This window comes from Prorops nasuta, unplaced genomic scaffold, assembly GCF_024137725.1.
Source record: "Prorops nasuta isolate Cenicafe-Biocafe unplaced genomic scaffold, Cenicafe_Pnas_1.2 PNAS00005, whole genome shotgun sequence".
Classification (NCBI taxonomy): Eukaryota; Metazoa; Arthropoda; class Insecta; order Hymenoptera; family Bethylidae; genus Prorops; species Prorops nasuta.
The window spans coordinates 10,665,858-10,687,978 of record NW_027116802.1 but is presented as its reverse complement, the minus strand read 5'-3'; the positions used below and the strand labels follow the sequence as shown (position 1 = coordinate 10,687,978).

General features: G+C 39.1%; 1 protein-coding gene across 2 annotated transcripts in view; it reads right to left on the bottom strand.

Moving 5' to 3' along the window:
- Positions 1–278: 278 nt before the first annotated feature.
- The window catches only part of LOC136773644 (uncharacterized), a 41,620-nt gene continuing 19,777 nt past the window's right edge, over positions 279–22,121 (bottom strand). Inside the window, exons 2-12 of one of the 2 annotated variants that reach the window (XM_066727444.1) lie at positions 13,893–14,143; positions 12,645–12,811; positions 12,348–12,551; positions 11,458–12,054; positions 10,901–11,351; positions 9,951–10,806; positions 9,569–9,859; positions 2,608–3,244; positions 1,908–2,313; positions 1,357–1,790; positions 1,139–1,276 (exon numbers count right to left, since the gene is read on the bottom strand). In XM_066727444.1, coding sequence (XP_066583541.1) covers positions 1,270–1,276; positions 1,357–1,790; positions 1,908–2,313; positions 2,608–3,244; positions 9,569–9,859; positions 9,951–10,806; positions 10,901–11,351; positions 11,458–12,054; positions 12,348–12,551; positions 12,645–12,811; positions 13,893–14,143 — 4,301 coding nt within the window. In that variant the 3' untranslated portion in view covers positions 1,139–1,269. Of the gene's footprint in view, positions 1,791–1,907; positions 2,314–2,607; positions 3,245–9,568; positions 9,860–9,950; positions 10,807–10,900; positions 11,352–11,457; positions 12,055–12,347; positions 12,552–12,644; positions 12,812–13,892; positions 14,144–22,121 lie in introns of both variants that reach the window. The other variant, XM_066727443.1, reaches the window with a different exon arrangement.

The window sequence follows — 22,121 nt, the reverse complement described above, 5'->3', positions numbered from 1 at the left end:
GGTTTCGCGAAAGTGATAATGGAGTACAGGACTACTTTTCCCTTTGAACAATTTGGTAAATAGGTATTACACTGGTAACAGTGACTAACTTTGGAATTTATACTTTTCAGTATAAATTTATGAATTAATAAATAGCTCCAAATGTAATATAAGAATAAAAAGATATCTTTCGTTTATAAAGCTTATGTCAATGTCGAGTTTTGAAGATATTTATGAAGTTATTAAAAAAATTGTTTTATTTACTTTTTCAAAAATATAAATTTTTTCCTAAAAACATATACAAAGATGAGTAACATAAAATAATTTTCTGATGTAGGTATATTAAATACCAAAAAAATGTGAGTGCTGTCCATCATAAAATTTTAAGAATAAATTATGAGATTCGACACTTTAATACAAATTTGTATTCAATTAAAAATGATGTGATTTCTTCGTTAATACAATAATGAGTTTTTTAATTTTCTTAATTAAGATGTAATGTATATATATATATATATGTATATATTGAAGTCTATATATGTATATGTATACTCTCATTATATAATTAAAGTAGTTGAACTACCCTCATTGATGAAACTCTGGCTACACCTGTTTTTTGTTTCTACAATATGTGCGGCCAAATATAGTATAAATAAATATCAATAATAATAGTATATAAATATTATATCTAAATATACAGAGTGCACTAAAGCTTTAATTTGTAGATTGTAAGCTGCATAAAAAATGGTTGATTAACTTTTAAAATTGAATTCGAAATGAAATTCACGAGAATAGTATAACATTATCAGGTTTCTGAGGATATTTGTATGGAAAAAGTAGATAGATACAAATCATTGATGCTTTTTTTTTCTTATTACGTGAGCGTGACTGTTGTAAAAAAATTATGCAAGAAGGATACGTACAGGTAGTATCGAAGATTGATAATTAGGAACTCTACAACGTATAGTGTACTTGTTTATACATAGAAAAAATTAAAGAGCAGTCTCTAATGTAGGGGCGCTCGGACTGCGAGAAACGTTTCGTGTAACCGCGTGTTGGGGTGATTCCGATCTTGCCCTGAATCTGTGCCGAAAGTACGCATCCTGATCTTGATTGGTGCTCGTGGGTGTGCTGGCTAGGAACTGAGCTCTCGCCAACTGATTGCTAAGCCTTCTCGACTCAAAAGCACTCTGAGCCGTTGGAGCTTCGCCAGAGGACTCCTGCTTAACTCCTTTAGAATACTGTATCGTTGCATTACATTGCGCATTTGATTGATCCGGACCACCCTGACTATTGACTAAACCAGAGGGACACTTGTTAATTTGTATGATTCTACCATCTAAACAGTCCCTCGAAATCGTTGAATTGACATTATACCTAACGTTGAGTTCCTGTGTATTTCCCTTGTTGCTACCTATTTTGTTAGCGCAGCTTAAGCTTGAAATTGGATGACTCTCCTTTGATAGATCCAATCGCCTCGCTACGTTAACTTTCGATACCGGAGATGCGTTTTCCGGAGATGGTTTCATGGCTTTCTCCTCGGCAGCCGTATCTTCGATAATCGTCGACGAGAGTACATCCGTGCGAGGGGTTTGAAATCTCCAAGCTGAACGGGGACTCAGCATCTTGGCTAATTGCACTTGCTGAGTATTCGTTGCGGGTGATTGCTGTTGCTGACATTGCTGTCGCGACATCTTTAATTGTTCAGCCGCTGACAATCTGTTGGGACCAGTTCTCACGCTTTGTTGCAAAAGTAAACGTTTGAAGTCTAGGCGCGACGTTGCGGAAGGTGGCAGCACAGTTTGCGTTACCTAATGCAATAAAACAAGTTGTTTCTCAATGCAAATACCGACAAAAAAGAAAATAAATGCTAAAAACGAGCCGAAAAGTTAACAACACATGCACGATATATGTGTATAGGTACTCACCTGAATTGGCTTAAGAGATTCCGGGCTCCAGCTGTGTCTGGTCCCCGTCGGAGACTTAATCAAATAATCGGTATCCACGTTTAACGCGAGATTCTCGTTTTCTTCCTTAATATTCAGTCTTTTTTTCGATTTATGAATCGCCGCGAAGAGCTCCTCATTGGACATCGTGCTTTTCGTTGGCGATAAAATCAAATTGGTCGGTGTATTCCTGCCGGACGAAGTTTGCATCATCGCGCTGACGTCGGAAGAGGCTGGTGTGACATTTCGCGCGATCGGTGAAATAGGATTATGCTTCAAAGGATTTATGCCGCTACTGCTGTCGGATGATTTCTGATAGGACTCGTTGATAGGCGAGGATGCGAAAAATCGATGCCCAAGCGCCGTTAGGCTTAACGGGGATGTAATTCTAAAGAAAAGAAACAATTACCATCATTGTATCGATGGGTTGCAGCACATATATACATAAATATACAGGGCGTCACAAATTTTTTACTTCATAACATAGGTTTATACTCCTGAAACTATTTTAAGAATAAACTTCCTATGTCATTTTGCACAGGGAATCATAATTTGTATAAGTTACAAGAGTTTCCACTTCGCAGGATGAGAAAAACAGAATACTCATGCTAAAAAAGAGAAACTGCAGAAATTGAAGATTTTGAAAGACCCTGTATATAATGATAAATATCCTCGTAGGTACCTGTTTCTAACATCCATTATCGAGGCAGATTGTTCGTTGCTCTGCACAGGTTTGGTTTTCGGCTCCAGCTGCTGAAAGCTTTTCTTATTAACCGGTAATGTAAATTGGGACGTGCGGGTATCCTGCATTCTCGTAAGTTTTTGTCCATGCCTGGCCAGCATGTGCATGGCGCTGAGGGTACCGCGTCCTAAGCCTCTGGTGATGTCAGGCGTAACGCTGCGAGGTGGTTCGATCTCCTTCTGCGTTTTTCTCGTCGGTAGCGTGTAATATTGTTGATCGTACTCTTTACCAGTCACTGAGAACTCTTGGTTCCTTGCATTGTGCATACGTACGGTTTGACAATCGTCGTAATTCGAGATTCTTTCATTGTCAAAATACTGCTTTCCCTTGTCGTATTGCCGGTCATCCCGATGAAGACAACGACTGTAATGGTGGTCCCGAGAGTAAGCATCCTTTCCATAAGGCCGTCCATCCTCGTTTCGCGCGTAAAGCCGATCGTTTTCCCGAGCATTTCTGTCTTTGCATTTATTCGCTTCACGATATCCGGGCAGTGGCGGTCCGACGTAGGGAGGTGGCTGACCTATTACTTGTTGTGGCTGTATCGATTCGCAAGGAAACGTCAACAATGCGTTCTTGTCTGCAACATGAAATTCATTATTAAATATTATTACTCTATAGTATACTATTTTTTATAGTATCCCCTAACTAATAAGTACTACTCTGTTAGAAAGATAGAGAGACGCTTTGTTTATTCGTGCTCGTGATATTTCTTCACAATAGACTAATAGCCTCTATGTCTTAAGGACTTTATTAATAAAAAAAAAAAAATGTATCTCATAGTAGAAGCATTGTGCAGTTTGCCCACGTTAAAGTATAAAATTTGGAATAATCAGCGTAGTGTGTTAGTCACAGTAAAAAAGCCAAGGTAAGCGTGCAATTCATGTGTATAAAGGTATATAACGCAGAAAACAAACCAAAGCCCGAGATCGAGAGTCCAAAAGAGCTGAGAAGAATGAAGAGCATATGAATCGATGAATCAATGTGGAAAGAGGAAAGTGAAGAAGAGAAAAGGAGCCTTATTGTGGCATTTCAGTACTGAGCTTGTGTATTTATAGAAATTACTCACCGAACATGGTGCATGGAACTATTGTACGCAGGTAAATTACTATCGAGGGATGTCACACGTGTGCTAGATTCACTTTCTTTTCTAGGTAAAAGGTATGGTGTGCAAATCATGTACATAGACTTTACGAAAAAGGAAACAAACGAAAACATAAAACAAATATAATTAAAATAAGAACAGCAAGAGCAATGAAAGACCAGGAGGTGTAGGATATACATGACGTGATGTAATATTTACAATCAGTGTACAATGTATAATGTATATGTGCGGGTGCAGAAAAAAAAACAAAAAGTTCAGGTGCAGCGTTTGTTAATAATTCTTTTATGTCATACAATCCTATATATGTAAATTAACGACACTACCCTGTCGATATTATATGTACAAACGTATAAAATTTCGCAAATAACATACGGTGGTTTTGTCAATCGTCCCTTAATAGCCAATGTGAATTATTACTATGCATACTGCGAAGTCTATGCAGTCTGCACGTATAAGTAAAGCGAGACTCGAAAACAATTACTGGTGTACAATGTACTCTTAATAGTGCATGATCTCCCCTGTTTATATTGTAAGTAGGTCTTTCAATATTAGTTGCAAGCTTACCAATGAATGATATAAATTATTCCCTTTTTTCTATAATAATAATATATAAATTCCTTTCTTTCAATAATTATATCGTGGGCACAGAACTGATTAAAATCCAAAAGCCCCAAGTATCTGAAGTTAGTCCTTGTTAGTCAGTGATAAACTCTACTTACAATAAGAGGCGAGCACACATTTCAGTTAACACATGCGAGATGATAAGTTACGGCACACATAACAAACACTAATCTAACAAATTTAACGCATGCCAAAACATTAATGAACTAACATCCAATCATGTCGCTGATTAACCGTAATTTACACGTATAAAAATATTTATTTATAACAAGATTTTCTATAAAGAAAGTTAGAAAACTAAGAATTTTACATCGTACACAGCTAAGTAACGAGCTTAAGCCCCAACGATTCAATAATCATTTTATCAATTTTACACGTTTCATTTATAATAAAAGCAACAGACACATGGTAATAATAAAATAGAATAAAAAACATTCGTTCGAGCGAATCGAACATATTTGGAATATTGTGCATTATTCGTCAAATTAATTTAGCAAAAGATTCGTCAAGGTTTTAGGTTTTCATCGATACAGTCTCGTTAACCGCGCGTGTGAAACGGCGTTTAATTTTGTACAAAAATGAGTTTACAGCTATTTTTTTTAATCTTATATTTACATAAATAAAAACTTAGCGTATACGTTACTGCATTATCAATTCGATATTAATTTATATATACTTTATAATAGAGTAACTGGCGAAATGATTGAAAAGCTTATTTCCAAACCGTCTTAAATTCACGTTTGAAATAAAGCATTTACGCTACAAGCTTCTCCCAATCTGAACAATTTTCTCTTGACCGATGTTGCCAAGCTTCTCTTATGTAACAACAGTTAACAATCATGCTACATTGAGAAAAATCTTTCAACCAATGAATAACTTTTCGTCATAACAGTAAACAAAATTCTTTGATACAACGAACGATCCATTGATATGACAAATAGTTCATTATATGTTTATATTAAATGAACTATTTATCATGTCACTGAATTTATTCGTTATATTAACGAATTTTGTTTACTATTATAACGAAAAATTGTTCATTGGTTGAAACAATTTTCTCAGCGCACTATTATATTAATGTACACGTGAGAAAAAACTGTATAGCGTATAATCTTAATTATTGCAAATAATTATTCAGAAATAAGCTCGTCGATTACTTATTACAATATAATGATTTATTCGCGAAGTACTACGTGCGTATATATATATTATTATATACTGATTAATAATAAAAAAAAAAAAATAAGAAAAAAATAGAAAAGACATTCACAAATAATAAACTATAAATGTAATGGTATACAAGAAATAAGTACCAAGCATCAACTGACCGAGCAATTACTCTCTTAACCCTGCATCGTTAAGGCATAATTTATTAAAGTGCCTTGTCATTACACCCCGTTAAATAACAGTTAATTTAATTGGACGGAAAATTATGTACCTACTTAAAATTTACATTACATATGTATTATATTACAAACGAATATTTGCAAAATCGAAAATATTCGTGGTAAAATAATTTTAATACTGTTACGACGTGTTATATTAACTAAAAAATGTTTTTTAATTATTTAACACGAAAGTTAATTATTGAGAGAGACCTAAAGATACGAGGTGTCAACGAAAATCGTATTTGTCACTGGTGTTATCACTGGCTTAAAAAAATCACTCGTCCTCATTGATTAATCGATTTTTTCCTATTTGTTTCTCGCGAAAAACGTTAATATACGTATGCTATCTGCTTATCCGTTCTTCTTCGATATAAAGTATGAAGAGAGAAAATATAAAAATCAACAAATTACTTGTTAACAGAGCGGGAATTTCGAAATGGACAAGTTGCTGTAGGGCAATTATTATTCATGTTTTTTCATCAAGTTATGCACTTTTTGATCTTGCCCCATTTTCGCAATAGACATCCTAATCTATTGACACTAAACAGCCCTACTAGTCAAGCAAACACGTTAAAAGTTTCGGCAAGATTATTCACGAGCTTGATAAAGCTCTAATAGATATAATTATTGCGGCACACACTGACAACTAATGTTCATGAGCTGTTTTGCAATCGTGCCTTCGCACAGATGCTTGATCTAAAATCAACGGTTCAATTAGATTTCCATTGAAGTCGCTTTTTAGCACTATCGAACTTTGGCCAAACTAATTTCTTTGAAATGACTTCGTTCCATTTAAAAAACGAAACGCTTACAAAGAACCGTAAGCATTTTAAGTGGACAAAGAGAACGTAGTTTTTAACTCGAAAGAAAATAAACTTGCAAATGCTTACAAAGATAAAAGACTGGATGCATAATAAGTTCAAGCAGAATATCTTCCACTATCTTATGCAGTGTGACACGTGTTTCGTTTATTTTCAATTCACGCTTCGGCTATTTGTAATCAAATAATACTAAACGTCATAGTATATATAATTTCCCTCCGTGCAAAAAGCATTGATTTATTTTGCAAATTGCAATTATAAAAATATTATACGACAAAACATGACAATCACACTTTTCTTTGAATAAAAAACAGAAAATTACAAGACACGTTAACGAGTGAAAGCGAGCAGCTTATGGTTGTTGAGTCTTGCGGATAATGTTAATAATAACAAAAGTTATTTTTGCCGTTGAAAAAAAGGGAGAAGCAGTACTTTTAACGATTTGGACGCGCGTTTATCGTGGAAAAAGGTCTTTAATGACTTACGGGGTCGTCGAGTTGCTAAGAACAAAAGATGCCTCGCTAGCATGACGAATAGTTGCTCACGTACGATTTTTTGTCAACGCACTTTGCAAAACTGGATATATCGTGGATTGTAGCTCGTTCGTAAGATCGAATGTTTCTCACTATCGAGGCTGGCGGCTGCCTGTCTAGCGACAAGGTTTCCTCCTCGCTCTTACACCGTAGATACGGTCTTATCATTGGCACTCTCATTAAAAATGCAAGTATTTTCAAAGAAACACTCTTTGCTCTTAAGGCGTAGAGGAAAACCAATCGAAATTCACTTTTGCCTGGAGAAGCTTCCTCTTCGGAGGTAAAATGTGACGTTTCGCCTCAGGTAAGTTTACACGATGGGCATATCGATTTAAAATTGAGAAGATCGAGAAGGGGCAAATACAGGCGACGTCGTGCTAAAATGTACGAGTATGTCGCTCCTCCTTCTATTTGATTAATGAATTAAACGGAGAATCGAGAGGAGCAACCTCGTGCACCGGACGAGAGCTGAAAGTACTGAACGTACCGAAAGTGCTGAAAACTATTTGAATGCTCAAGCGGGTAGTAGGGATTTTTGTTTATCAGGATCAGGCTGGCATTATCTTCGGGATAAATATCACGTCTGACGCAACTCCATTTGCTATTGAGCCAGCGGTTAATGATACCGATAAAGGCTAACAAAGTGAGTCTTCATTGGGGGCTTCGTGAGCTTTTCCATCGAATCGAGACTAAGCTCTATAACCTCCTTCCTATCTCTTATCAGCTTTTAAAAATCTCTTATCTTCTTTAAAAAAAAAAAAGAGAGAATAAAATAAAATATTAAGAATAAACTATCACCATTCTCCTCCTGCAAAAATCACTTCCTATTTACGCGTCTCCCTCCAAGATCGGCAAACGTCAATCGGGATAATAAATGTATTTCACGATCAGCGATTTTGCACAAATCACTGCTTATTTAATCAGTGGAAGCGATAGATAAAGTATAATCAGACGAGGAAAAAGAAGAACGACGTTAAACCGTCCTATCTCTATTATTAACCTTGCTAAAGGCGTTCTTAATTGGGGCTGTTTCATTGTCGTTATTATTATCGGTATATGTAACTATTGAACTCTAAAATATTCCATGCTTGGCAACGAATGACGTGTGCAATGACTGTCCCTTATCTCTTCAACGCATAAAACACAGAGAGTTCGTCGCGCGATTTCAATCCACAAAACTTTCGAGATACTGTGTACGAGAGAAACGTGACTTATAACGTTCCGTATATATATATATATATTTATTAATAATAAGGCATAAAAGATCGAATCCACCGTTTGACCTTAATGATCGAAGCCAGTTATATTAACACGTTCTTTTTCGCTTCATTGCATGGTCATCTGCATACACGAAAGTTCAATATAAAGTTTCGATAATTTGAGCATTTAATTATTTACTATACGCGGGGAATTTCAATTAAGACAAGTTTTTCTACCAGATTTCGGTATCGTTGCTGGAATACTTGAGTACTTTGACTGGTTCTAAATCTAAAGCCCGTGGTCGAGGGCTGCTGGGAAGAGCAGCGATGCACGTTGGTAGGACTGATTTTGCCTGAAAATCTCGATGGCCATTTATTCGCGGTTCGGGACTAGAAACGCTTTCCGGATAATTGATTCTTTCCTTCAACAATTCCTCCTGCAACTCCTCCGATGGAGTCCTCACAATTTTCGACGATTTATCCAAACCCCCGGAGAATTTTTTGATAAACATAATAGGGCTATTCGCTATGCGATAACTCTCGCTCCTCTTCACCTTTCGATCGTTTCTTCCCGCAGCCTCGGCTTTCTTCGTCGAGTTCTCCCGTATCTTCGAGCCTTCCGCAACGACACTATCAACGTTATCGACCGAATCCTTCTCACTCCCTTCGCAACCGTCAATCTCGTCATCTCGAATTTCATGCTGAGAATCGTTACCTCGACGACGTGACTCTGGTCTCAAAACTTTTCTATAAAAATTCGGCGTATCGAGATCCGAGATCAACAACTTTCTGCCTACTTTCGGTGTATCCCTGATGGGATGATGATCGTTAGATTCAACTTCCGAACGCTTCTCCGAGGACAAACACGTGGGAGATTTATTACTATCGATGCTAGAACGTGTACCACTTTTAAGGCTATCATCGAAATTTGAACTGGACGATTTTTGATCGCGCGAATCCTCGCTCCGTACGTCTGTCAATGCGTTAAAGCTGGAAAAGCTGTTGGAAGCTTCGAAGTCTGTTCGAGGGAGGCCAGTATCGATTATTTTTTGCTTCGAGACAGCGGATTTGGGAGTTAATAACGCGCAAGCATAGGATTTCCTAGAGTTTGACGGATTGCGAGAATCCTGTGGATTGGAAGATGCTCGGTCAGTCGAAGGCGGGGTGCTAATCGTGTTTGCTAGATTTGCAGCAGCGAGATCTTCGTCTTCGCGAGTTGTCGCGGCAGAAGCCTTACCTTCCTCGCCTTGCACGTTCACGTATGCCCCTCGCACTTGTCTGTGAGAGCTGGTGGGGCTCGTTGGACTGACGACGGTCGTTGGTGTTCTAACGTAGTCTGGACTAGCTGCCCTTTCCGGGCTTCTGCTCGCACGAATGATTAGCTTGCCAGCTTTTGGGGATTTCGGTTCTGAAGATTTAGAAACATCCACGTGATCACTACTGCTTCTGCCAACGGCGCGAATGTTCGGAGTTGTTCGGTGCAACAAGGGCGAAAGACTCGGCGAGGTTCCTTCCCGAACAAAGGGACCTGAGAAGGGAAAAGATCGTTTAACACACAATTCCGATTTTCTAGCTGAGTCTTAAATTACGGAACAAGAAGATATAAGCTGTATAATAACCAGGAATAAACGTAGTGTGAGCTCCTTTTCTCCTCTTCAAGCTATCCGACGAATACACGACTTTTCCTTCGGAATCCAGCGTGACCCTGGCCCCCTGTCGCTTTCTCTCCAACGACGAGTCCAACCTCTTCGGCAGCTCCGTTAAACTAACGTACTCGGCGTCCTTCTTGAAGATATCCGAATTCGCATAAGTCACCGAGGATCGTACCGTAGTGGTTGTAACGTTATTGGAAGACGATGCTAATTCCTGGCGCTTGTTGTTATTGTTCCTCACGTCGGCTATCGTTACATAGTCGCCGGAGTCTACTTCCGCCGCTGCAGAAACTACGTTCTTCGTCACGTGCTTCCTACCAGGAAGTACGCCACGAAGCTTTTCAAGGACACCGCTCAGAGGACTGGTCTTATTCTGCTGATGATTTTGCTGAATACCCGGAGAAGTCCTGCCGTTGGTGGACGCTGTTAGAACTTGCACAGTGGCGTACAGATTCTTATCTTGTCCATTGATAACTTCCATTTTGGAGGTACCAACTGTGGCGAACATAACTACGGATCCTGAACCCTGAGATTCCATGTTTTTGCAATCAGTACTGGATTTTTCGGTATCTTTCGAGTGTTCGTCGTCGGAGCCAGGTGGCGTGATAACGCACATGGATGGTATTCGACTGGTATTGATGGCAGTTTTGCTTCGAATCCTCTCTATCCTTTCGCAACCCTCCAAATCGCTGGATTCCGAGTATTCGAACTCCGAGCAGGAGCGACCTGTGCAGGCGGGACTGGAGGTTGACTCTACGGGTGACGATGACGTATTGTGACCACTATCAGGTGAATCCCCACCTTTTTGATTGTTCCCATGGACCTGTCATCGAGCAATTCCAAAAGTCATTAATATTCAAGGATGCACTCTATCGGTATAAAACATAGATTCCTTATATGAATAATTATATACTGACCATGGCAACAACGGTAAGACTGGACTTTCTTTCGGGTGGTGGCGGTGGTGCCATCAGAGCTGTACAAACGGTCCCAGCGGAGCTTGTGGTGGTCGATGTGGATCCTCTGCCAAAAAGCTCATACTCGTTTTCTACGACAGGCGAGGTTGGATCTGAGCTAAGATCGTTTGACTTGGTCAACGGACTTTGCGGTACGAGTTCCTCTTCCCGTAATGTTTTCAAGCCTGAATCCATATGAAAGGATGTATAGTATCCTTCGGTATCGCATGAATACACGGAAGATGTCTCTCCATCGTCGGAGAATGGAACCACAGCGATATCTTGTATGATATCTGGTGTCAAAGTACCTTCTGACGTAACGGACGAAGAAGCGGACATGTCTCTTCCTCTAAATCGCCTGACATGACTCAAGGATGTTGATGAAGTTCCGATTGATGCTGTCGTCGTTGATCTGAAAAGATTCAATGTTAAATAGTGTCTTTCCTTCCTTTTCTGCCTTTCATACCCCTTGTTCGTTTTTATTTATAATTAGCAATATTATTCGAGTGTATACCAACCTCGGTTGATGAGTAGTAGTGGTTGTTTCGCTACCAATACTGGCACGTCCGCTTTCGGAGGATGCACTCCAATTTCCAGAACTGGAATGTGGCGCATCGTCCCTGTTGCTGCTACCCTTTCGTCTTTCTCTTCTTTGAGCTGCACTCTCTCGCAATTTAACGCTCGATTGTCTATTCCCGTTCGGAACGGATACAGGAATGCTCGACGTGCTCTTCCCACTGGAACTCGATGAGCTTGGCTTCCTCTCATGGGATTTGTCTCTTCTGCGTCTCATCGTTACAGTCTCATAAATATTAGTCTCTTCCGGTAATCTAGACTGACCATATCCCTGTACATTCGTCTCAGTACTCGATCTTCCAGCATTTGATTCTTGCTGTTGTTGTTGTTGCTGCTGCTGCTGTTGCTGCTGCTGGCTAGATTTGGGACTAATAAGTTTTAACGTGGACATGCCCCATGCTTTTAAAGTATTAAAATGACCCTTCTTTTCCAATGGCGAGTCTTTGCTCGAAGAGCCCAGTATATCAGTGCTCGCAGATCGGTGGGCCCTAGCTGATGTACTTGCAAGCATATCGTCTGGTTCGTCGATTAACGTTTCCCTGCAAACCAATATATGTAAATTACATCAAACTGCTCTTCTCCGACTATCCACGTGACGTAATCATCAATATTGTTTGAATTAATAATAATAAAGTATAAAAAAAAACTAATATTATCAAAAACAGCCAATAATAAACTAAATATTATTCCATTCTATGTAAAACATAATTTATTTTAAATAAAAATATTTCTATAAATACACTGATTTTCATAGTAATACAGATTCGATTAGTTTGCACTGCAGTTACAGGTGAAGAAGGTCCTTGTGATTTGAACAAAAGTTTCAACCAACCCTGCTCCGATCGCTTGACGGATCTCCTTATGATCCGTGCCGGCTATCGTATTCCTTCTTTTTCCTCTGGATCTCCGAGGTCGCGATCTTCTCTTTACAGCTGTTTCCTGGATCTCAGGCCCAGCAAGCAAGGATCTCCTTCTCGTTGACATCCTTTCGAAGCCTCTTCCGCTAATATCAACCGCTACAACTTCCGCTGGGAATCTTTGGATGAGAGAGATTAAAAAAAAAAGATTAGAATTGCCATAGTTATTTTCTGAAATATAGTATATAATAGAGATAAAGTTTTATGCTTACTTAAGAGCTATTGCTTGGACTTGTTCCTCAGGACTAGGTAGTTTGTGATCAACCGCATCATCGGCTATGGTATCACTGAGAATTCGGGACATGCAATCTGGAGATACTGTAATATCTCCAAGAGCTTCGGCGGATGTCCATCTTCGTAAATCTTCAATGGCCGCTGGCTGTGAAGGATAATACAAGATTTTAATGGCTATTTAAAAACTACGGAATATGCTAATATTCCGAGAGAAATCATTCTTGTTCATTTTTTCGCATATTGTTCGTACCACTGCGAATTTAGTATATATATATATATAACTTATACAGGATATTGGTTCGTCGTGTGTCACCTTCCGACCAAGTAGGTTTCACGCACGGAATACGGAACGTCTTGTGTTACAAGCCGGCCTCTTTCTCCATCGGCCACTCTCCGCAAAACCAACAGAAAATAGTCTACAACTCTAAACCCGCGAGTTTGTTTCCTCCAAACGAAATACAAGAACACCGTGACAGTTATTTTAAAAACTGGAACTTGTTTTAATAAATAAAAATAATCACTTCAAAGTATGCACAGCGTAAGAATTTATCATAAGCGACCCGGAAAAGGTGGATGAAAGAAAAAATTAAAGTAATTGACTTTTCTTAGGAAATATGAAACGTCGGTAATTTCAAGTAACTGTATAATAAATGACTCGAGGAATAAATGTATAATTCAGTCCCTTTATGTGTAATATACGGGTTGGACCAAACTGTCAAAGCTACATGACTATAATATAAATATAGATCGAGCTAACTCGATAATAGGACGGGTGAGGGCGATGAATATGATACGTGTAATTGCTAAAAAGAGCATATCTTCGCAGAAGGCCACCATGAAACTCTTTTGATGTATCTCTCTGATGAGTTCCCATGAAATCGTTTATTCAACCTGTTATGGCCACATATTTGCCCGCGGCACGGCCAAGTCCAGCGCCGAACACGCCTCTTGTTAGGATCATCGTGTATCGACTATTCGCATTATTCGATAACACTAAAATTTTCTTCGAGCTAAATTTGGTAGCATACTCTCATAACCTATACGACATTTGTGCTTCCGAGTGAATCTTATAGGTTAAAAGAGAGAGATTCGACAAATATTTTCCTTCCACGTTCAAGCACGATGTGTAATGTCTCATTTTTGTACAAGATTCAGCGAAAACAAATAATTACTGGCTAACAGGAGAAGCATAATATTTTTTTAGTCATCTGTAAAGATATACGTACTACTCTGGACTCGATGTCGAGGCTACGATCACGCCTTCTCTTGCCAAGGACGGGAGTACAGAGGAACATTTCCATAGACGAGCCATCCCTTCTCAAAGAGTCCAAACTTCTAACAGCAACGATTGCCGCGGCCTCGTACAGCTCCTTTATAGCTTTTGGCCTTGTGTCAGCCGTAAAAAGTGCCGTCGTTGGTTTGTTGATAATATGGAAATGCTCCGTCCTTGCCGCAAAGCTGCAGATATCAGATTCCGCTGAAAAAGAGAAAGAAAAATTAATTCACTCATGTGGAACTAATTTTATAATATAAATCAAAGTCAAAATAAACGCGTGTGTACTACAATGTGGAGGAATTTTAAGGATTTTAAATAAAGTCTGCAGGAACATCTGTGCTGTAATTTGTTCAGTGTGTACTCGAGTTTACCCGTAAATTCTTGACTATACGAACGGGACACCGTTGATTAAGTATTTCCGGTAATTTTCGGGAAGACTGCTTTTGTTACGAGGCGTACAGTTTGTGTAATGCTGTAATGAACGTTAAGGGCAGCAGTCAGCTTACAATTATTTCTCCTTAATTATATGAAACTGAGAAAATTTCGTTTGTAGAGCACAACTGTTTTTATCGATCTAAATCAGCCACGCAAGGAGCAATTTGTTGGGTTATGACGTGTGTTTTTCGTGCACTGTGGACTAAGCAATTATCACCGTACTATACTCCTTGTTTTCTCCGGTCCTGGTTTCGTGCTGCACAATACTGGCTTAATCGGCATTGTTCCTATACTATATACACACCAGAAGGCTTCAGCTGCTTCTCAAAGGGAATTCAGCGTTAATACCGTTCCCACTATATATGAATTGGTCTAACACGACACGTGTGCCCGTATGCTAGAAGAGTGGATTTTCAAAAATACCAGAAATTACAAGTCTCAATTAAATGTTTTCAAACTATCGACGAGGAAAGCCAAATAGTTCTAGCTTTAAATATATTTTGATTAAGAACAATTTTGTGCAAAGGAGGAATAGCTGTATACATCTATGTTTTTAGATTTTTTTTAGGAATAAATAAAACTATATATTTTCTTTATAGAAACTCAATGACTTAATTAAATTAAAAGTTAAACAATTCTTAGATTGGTTAACACATTTTAACGTATTATTTTCTTGAGCAAACGAAGACTAGACTGAAAAAGTTTTCTCTGTCGAGAGGGGTCTGTCATGAGGCGAAGCCATTAACAGTCAAGGACAATGGTGCTGGTGCAGGTTAGTCAATGGTAAGGGCTTCTCTTCGTTCTCTGTCAATTTTAGTCATTCATTGATGAATCGAACAATGTTTATGCCTTTATTCAGTGTTTTCTAAAAAGTAAATTCATTTAATATCGTTTAGTCAGGGTCGTCGAGGTGCATGCACTTGGATGTCATTCAACTTGAGACGATTACATTTATCGGATCGAAGGAAATGAAAGAAAGAGTCGAGTTGACGACGATGGTTTTTATTTGTCTTTTTTCGCCTCTAAGAAGTGTATAAAGAAGGGGGCGGTTAAGAGAAGGTATAAGAAAAGTGGCGGCAGATTCTCGATAGCTCGAAGCAACTCGAAGGTGCTCAGGCTGTGGGAGGTCCAGCAGTGAGTGAGCCCGGTACAGAGCGTGGTGTAGAGGCGATCACAGAAAATCCCCCGCTATGCAAAGTGACCACAAGAGTTAAAAGAGGTGATTGAGAGACCAAGAAGCGGAAAGCTCACTGAATGTACGCACAGTTATTCCGAGGTTCGATAGAAACCCACACGAATGGTTTGGATCCAAACTCCCACCTAATCAAAACAAAACAAAAAAAACTGGATGTGTTCTTTTAATAATGGAACTTTTGTGAAAAAAGTGAAGAAAACCCCTATATCCTTGGACGTAAATTTGAAGGAGCGTTGTTTGTGTATGAAATAAAAAGATAAGCCATATAAAAACTGTCTTCGGGTCTATGGTAATATTTCTTTAGCGCTAAATCAGGTATATACGAGACAAATTGTAAAGATGGATGATGGTTTTGGGCAAGAGAGATGGCTGGAGGAAAAGATTGACTGATGGGTCGTGAGTAACAGCGAGTAGGATAAATCCGGTTCTGGAACGGAAGGGAACGCCAAGAGTGTAGCCAAGAGAGAAGCTTCTTGAGAGATGTGCAGCCGCGCAAAGATTGGATTGGATTGGCATTGGCAATCCTTACGCAGGTAAACAGGACCGGCTTAGACAGGTTCGGGGTCGTCTCTGTGTAATTGCCAACGTAAGACAAGTCTGCGTCTGCCCCTGGCTGTGCCACGGTAGGGCCTTTACCGCCTTTACCCACTTTCCTCGTTGAGAGTAGACTGCTGCAGCAGTAATACGTATATACTACCTACTATAGTGTATACCTACGTTTCGGATCTCGAGCTCTTTTGTCCGTTGAGGCGTTCGCTTGGAAAAAACGTGCTTGTGGGAGCGTTACGAGGCAGACAGAGATAGAGATAGAGAGAGAGAGAGAGAGAGAGAGGAAAAGAGTGGGAGAAGGAGAAAGAGAGGGTGGGAAAGGGAAGTACGATTATACGGTCGAAGAGAAGAAGAAGGAGAAGTAGGAGAAGGAGGAGACTACGTCGAAGGAGATCGAAGGAAGGACTGAATAAAACTGACGGAAGATCGAAGCTAGTGGATAGAGAAAAGAAACTTGAGGGGGAGAAAGAGAGTAAGAGTGAGAAGGGGAGAAAATGTGGGGAGTAGACGGTGGAGAGGAGGACGAGAGGAAGTGTGCGAAAGGATCTCTGCAAAGCTGATGAGGAGAGGGAAACACGAGCGAGAGGAGAGGTAAGGTGAGGTAGGGAGGAATGCGGTTACCGTAGATCGCGGACCAGTCCTTGGTTGGCGTTCGGTCGGCGTTCGGCGTTTGGCGTTCAACGTTCAAGCGAGCCTCGCGGAGAGGAGAGCCAACCTTCGAAAGGCCTTCTCAAAAACGAGCATCACGAATTCCCTCTCTCTCTCTCTCTCTCTCTCTCGTTCGATCCTCATCGTCTCTCTCAATGCTGTCTCTTTCGCACCATTCACTACTACTGTAAAACCCTCGCGCTCTTCTATCAATATTTTCATACCCTTCTGCAAAACCTGCTCTGCTTCAGGGACCGCACCGCCTTAAATATTTAGCCACTGTACCGCGCGTTCCCATGTCACGTGGTCTTGTGACAAAATTCCCGAAACGATACTTCGAGGTACAAAGCAGGTTTCCATTTCTTGATTAAAAAGGAGATGGGAATCAACCGAGCTGATCGACTCGTATCGGGATCGCATCAGGGTCGATGAAAATCTTTCAGAGAGGAAGTGTACAATTACATGGCACGAGCGGAACAATTATGAAGAATTTGCATGAGGTTTTTTTTTTCGAGTCATTCAAGGCTTTCTCTTAATTTATGTAAGAAAGAGGTAAAAATAAGACAAGTTTCGATGTACGATGGCAGACCTAATATGATCATGAATGCCGTCATTGAAGAGTTTTAAGCTCGACGGAAGTTGAAAGAAATGAAGCATCAAAGCTGCACGAGAGTTCACTGCTTCGAGGCACATTGAATATAATCGTTATTATATTAAGAAGAGAGATCCTTATTAGTGCATTACACGTTTATACTGTGAAGTAGATGACTGCTGTATGTACTCATTTACAAATTTGCGATATTTTAATAATTTGAGAGATTCTGGAGCCTTATGATATTTTAGCGTTTCAGGGTGGAATATGGTTTGTGATAATAAATGAATCTCTAGGTTTGAATGCAAAATCTTGTATAATATTTCGCAAAGAAAACATAACTTAATCATGAGCGAGGAGCATTTCTGCGATCGTATATCTTGTCCAGCCTCTTGCTAACTTTATTTGTAGGTTGAAAAAAGCAAGACGAAACTATAAGCATTGGAGAGCGACGAGGACGCAGAGACAATAACGCCCTATCAGATTGTCATGCCAAGACAAGCTGACACGAATGGAAAACTAAGATCGAAACGATAAGTTTTAGAGTGGACGAAAGCCTCCGCAGCATCATGACTCAAGACGAGCCTCGAAAGACAAACTCCGAGTGCGGAAAAAGAAGAAAGAATTTCGCAGGTTATAATATATATATACGTTATCCTTGAGTAATTATACATCAAATGGAAGAGATTAATTGATGCTAAAAGTCATCTCTAATTGCCTGAAATTGTCTTTTAAGAATCTCATGAAAAAGATGGAGATACGTATAATTGTATACTTCTGTGCGATTAACTTTGTAAATGATATACTAGGAAAAGAGTGAAGAGAACCGGCCGAGATTATCGGCAATAGTTGAAAGCAGAAAAAGAAACTGTTTCGCAGTTTTACGTTTCTTCATAATTAAGTTAGCCTGTGTTGCATCACGTCCTCGCAAACAAGCACTGCACGAATGGCAGTTCTCTCTTCCAGTAGCTTTTTCTCAGTAACTTGATTATCGCATAGCTTGAAAGTGAGATACGACTCTTTTACTCGATTTTACAGTCAGGAATATTTCTCTTGAAGGATTTGCGATTTAACTACGCCACCCCATATATGTGTATCTGCTGAGAAATTGGTTGGCAGTCGAAGAGAAGATTAACAGCTCGTTGGCGATGAGCGATGTGAGCCACGTATACGGCTTCGGACACTAATTAATGCTGATGGCAGCAATAGCTAATCGCGCCAGGCTTTGTTCGAGAAACAAAATAATATTTCTCCATATCGATTTCGACTCCTATCATTGCAATTATCTCAACAATTGATACTGAAAGCCGGATGCACCCATCCAGTCCATTTGCTTACTACCTAATTTATTACTTAAATATTTGGTTGTTCTAATCGCTAATTATTTATATAATTATTACAGTCCATGTGGTGAAAGTGAAGAACAAGTTGACAGATACGATGTGTTTGCTTTGTAAGTGTTGATTATTCAATAGACAGACTACAGTATTATTTTATAGATATAAGAAAGACTTTACACTGTAGAAACCGTTTGTTCTAGAAAAGAAAATGTTGAGCATATCGCTATGGTAAAAACACTTATAAGTTGCGACTTTTAGCTCCAGCCTACACAGTGCACTGACCTCAGAAATGAACGTGTATATACGTATAGCACGTACGTGTGCGTACACACAATAATGTGGGTATTCAATACATGCGATTCCATTTGAAAAGGGACCTCTCGGTGTCTTGTGACCACAGAGATTAACGAGCAGTTCTGAGAAAATGATTCTTAAACCGTTAGAATATTTAAACATATCCCTTTTCAGCGCTCTTCACCATCCTTCGAACCGAGAATGCCCTCTATATACTCCTCCGAGTAATATTTCTCGGAGCCCCCTATTTATTTATATCGGTCGAAAAGAATGTTCTCCTTGAGTCGTGTAATGCGACGTTTCACCACGAATTTAGCTCTAAGTTCGTGTATTAGTGTGAAGAAAAATTACTCCTCGAGACCTTGCAAGACACTCTTCCGAGGAAACAGATAATTAGACTGCACGCATATATACAGTTCTCTCTTTAATAACGGATATTACGAAACAATTATGATATCATACGCGCTCACTAACACACTTTAATCTTCAATGAGTTCGAAACTGGTTTGTGAATTATTATTTATCAGCTACTATGTTATCACAGAGGGACAGCATCGAATAACGCAAGAATTAAATTTGATAAATCAGGGATGAGGGATTCGAGCGTAATCGTGTATCGTCGTCGAAAATCTACCGACTATAGTTTCGTGTAACCGGAGAGCCATGCGATGCAAATTAACGCATTCGCATTTGCATACTCGTTTATGCAGAGTAACGCAGCTTTTAAGGTATATATATATATATATATATAACCCATAAGTGTATGTTAATTCTTAGCAAAATTTGCTAATTTCATATAAAAAAATCTTTCAAAGTAGAGCAATAAAAAAATGAAGAGACCAGCAGAGGCGTGTGTTTATTTATTGTTTTGATTATTATTAAAAATATATAACTATCAGAGTTCACGCTGAGCTGCATATGTATGGATGTATCAACGAGGAAATATTTTTTTCAAAGCTTGGAAAAGTCGGTGCTGATGCGATAAAGCATCACGCGGGTCAACACGCGTCACGACTAATCAGCCCGCCGATGGAACCAAACAAAGGTGCTTGCTATGATCTAACAAAGATAAGGCATGACCAGCGCATGCCAGTGTACCTAACTTTCTTACCCTGTAACAAAAAGAAAGTCTTTGAATTTCTTACGTCTCTTTTACACTCATTCGCATATTATTCCTCTCCTAAACACAGTTGAAACAAAGCTAAACAATCCTATCAGCCAACGTAATTCTAAGCAGTGTTATTGAACACATAAAAAACTTTACGATCTGATTTCAGAGAAAGGAAATGTGATAAAAGTATATTTGCGGAGACGTAACATTCATGTAAATTATTTGGAACAAGGTAAAAAAGAATTTAATGGGTTAATAAATAAAGGAAATACACTGTAAAGATTTGTTGTAAAATAACAACACGATCATGGGCAACTTTGTAGCAGACAATAGTCATTGTAATTTTACATTTTTCAATTGACGACGATTTCGTAATAATAGAACTATGAATTTGATCTTTGCATCCAATGTAAATTTACAACGATATAGTCATGAACGACATTGTAACCTACGACTGTCGTTGTAATTGTAGAAGCAATTTTTACAATGTGAGTGAGAAATAATAGAAGGAATTTTGCCAACACACACACACACACACACACACACACATAAAAGGAACAGTCGAGCGAGGACCGATTGTTCATAGATTTGAATCGAGTTGACGTTTGATATGCACACTGTCTATACGTCTAGCTGAGTTGCTCATTAGCAACGCAACGTACAGATGGAAGAGCGATTTTCAGTAGCCTATAGAGAGTCAAATAGACACGCAATTACAGTGAATGACAATTATAGTGAATCATGCAAGATACGTCAGTGGGCGACAATCGGATACTTGACCCTGACGTTGAAGAATATTTTGCTCATCTGTACGCGTGACACCCAAACTGCCTTCCTCCTATCTCATTTTCTACATTATTTTTCTCTCATCCTAGCCCTTTTAATCACTTCTCCGCTATCCATCACCCTTGGTATCAGTTATTAATTCTATTTTAATAAAAAACCCTTATTTATCTCAACGTTATACAAGTGGTATCCACAGCTACGATTTCCATCATTTTTCTGTGTCAAACGTGATGTATTTTTTGTAACCATACACGATGAGTAGGTATAGCTTATTAATAAAGCATATATAGATAAGTGTAAGGTGGTTCGGCACGATCGATCAATAACATAGAAGATAAGTAATCTATGGGAGCTTGCCTGCAGTTAAGGTGCATGAGAAAAATTCAGCCTGTTGACAAAAAAGCTATATAGTATAGGTGTCACGTAAACTATTATACAATCTCTGTCTTTCACCATGTGGATCCTCAGGGTAAGTGGAAAGCAGGCTATAGTATCTCCGCCGGTGGTGATAAGTGTATTCACATTTTTGTCGTATATTCGAAGAGAGAAATAGTATAGGGTCGTGAGAAGACAGAGATCGCTGCTATTCGTTGACTTTCACGAGTCTCGTTGTGCTTTCTTTGTCGGCGTATGTCGTGTGTATAAGAGAAAGTCTCAAGTAAACGGGGAAGCTGTTTCACTAACACAGGCATACTCGCACACATATACGTATATAGCCATGCAGGAAGAAGCAATTTCGATGTTAACCCTTCTAGAATATGATGGAAATGCTCTCTTTCGACGCGAACGGTCCAAATGTCACCGACCGTGTTAATACAACGTGATACGTCATTTCCTAGATACTCCTATATACATATATGTAGATACAATGATCCAAGATCCACCACGCGATCGTCTAGTCAAGCAACTCACCACTTCACTTTTATTTAGATCAAATAATAATATAGGGTTTGATTGCAAAATTTCGCGATCAATTTTAATATTCAAATCAAATCTTTAGCGAATGCATAAATTTGCTAAGAATTTTATTTTACGATGGAAAATGAGGAGGTGATTTTGGTCGAGCTGTATCAGTGTGCGAGGGTTTGGCGTTATCCCGGGCTCCATCGCATTCTCTCGGGATTCTCGTCTACCGCTATTCCACTTGAGATTCCGGTTTCTAAGAGACTGGACGACTATAATCCTCATGTGGCGGGAATCTTTGCTCCGCCACGAAACGTAATATCATT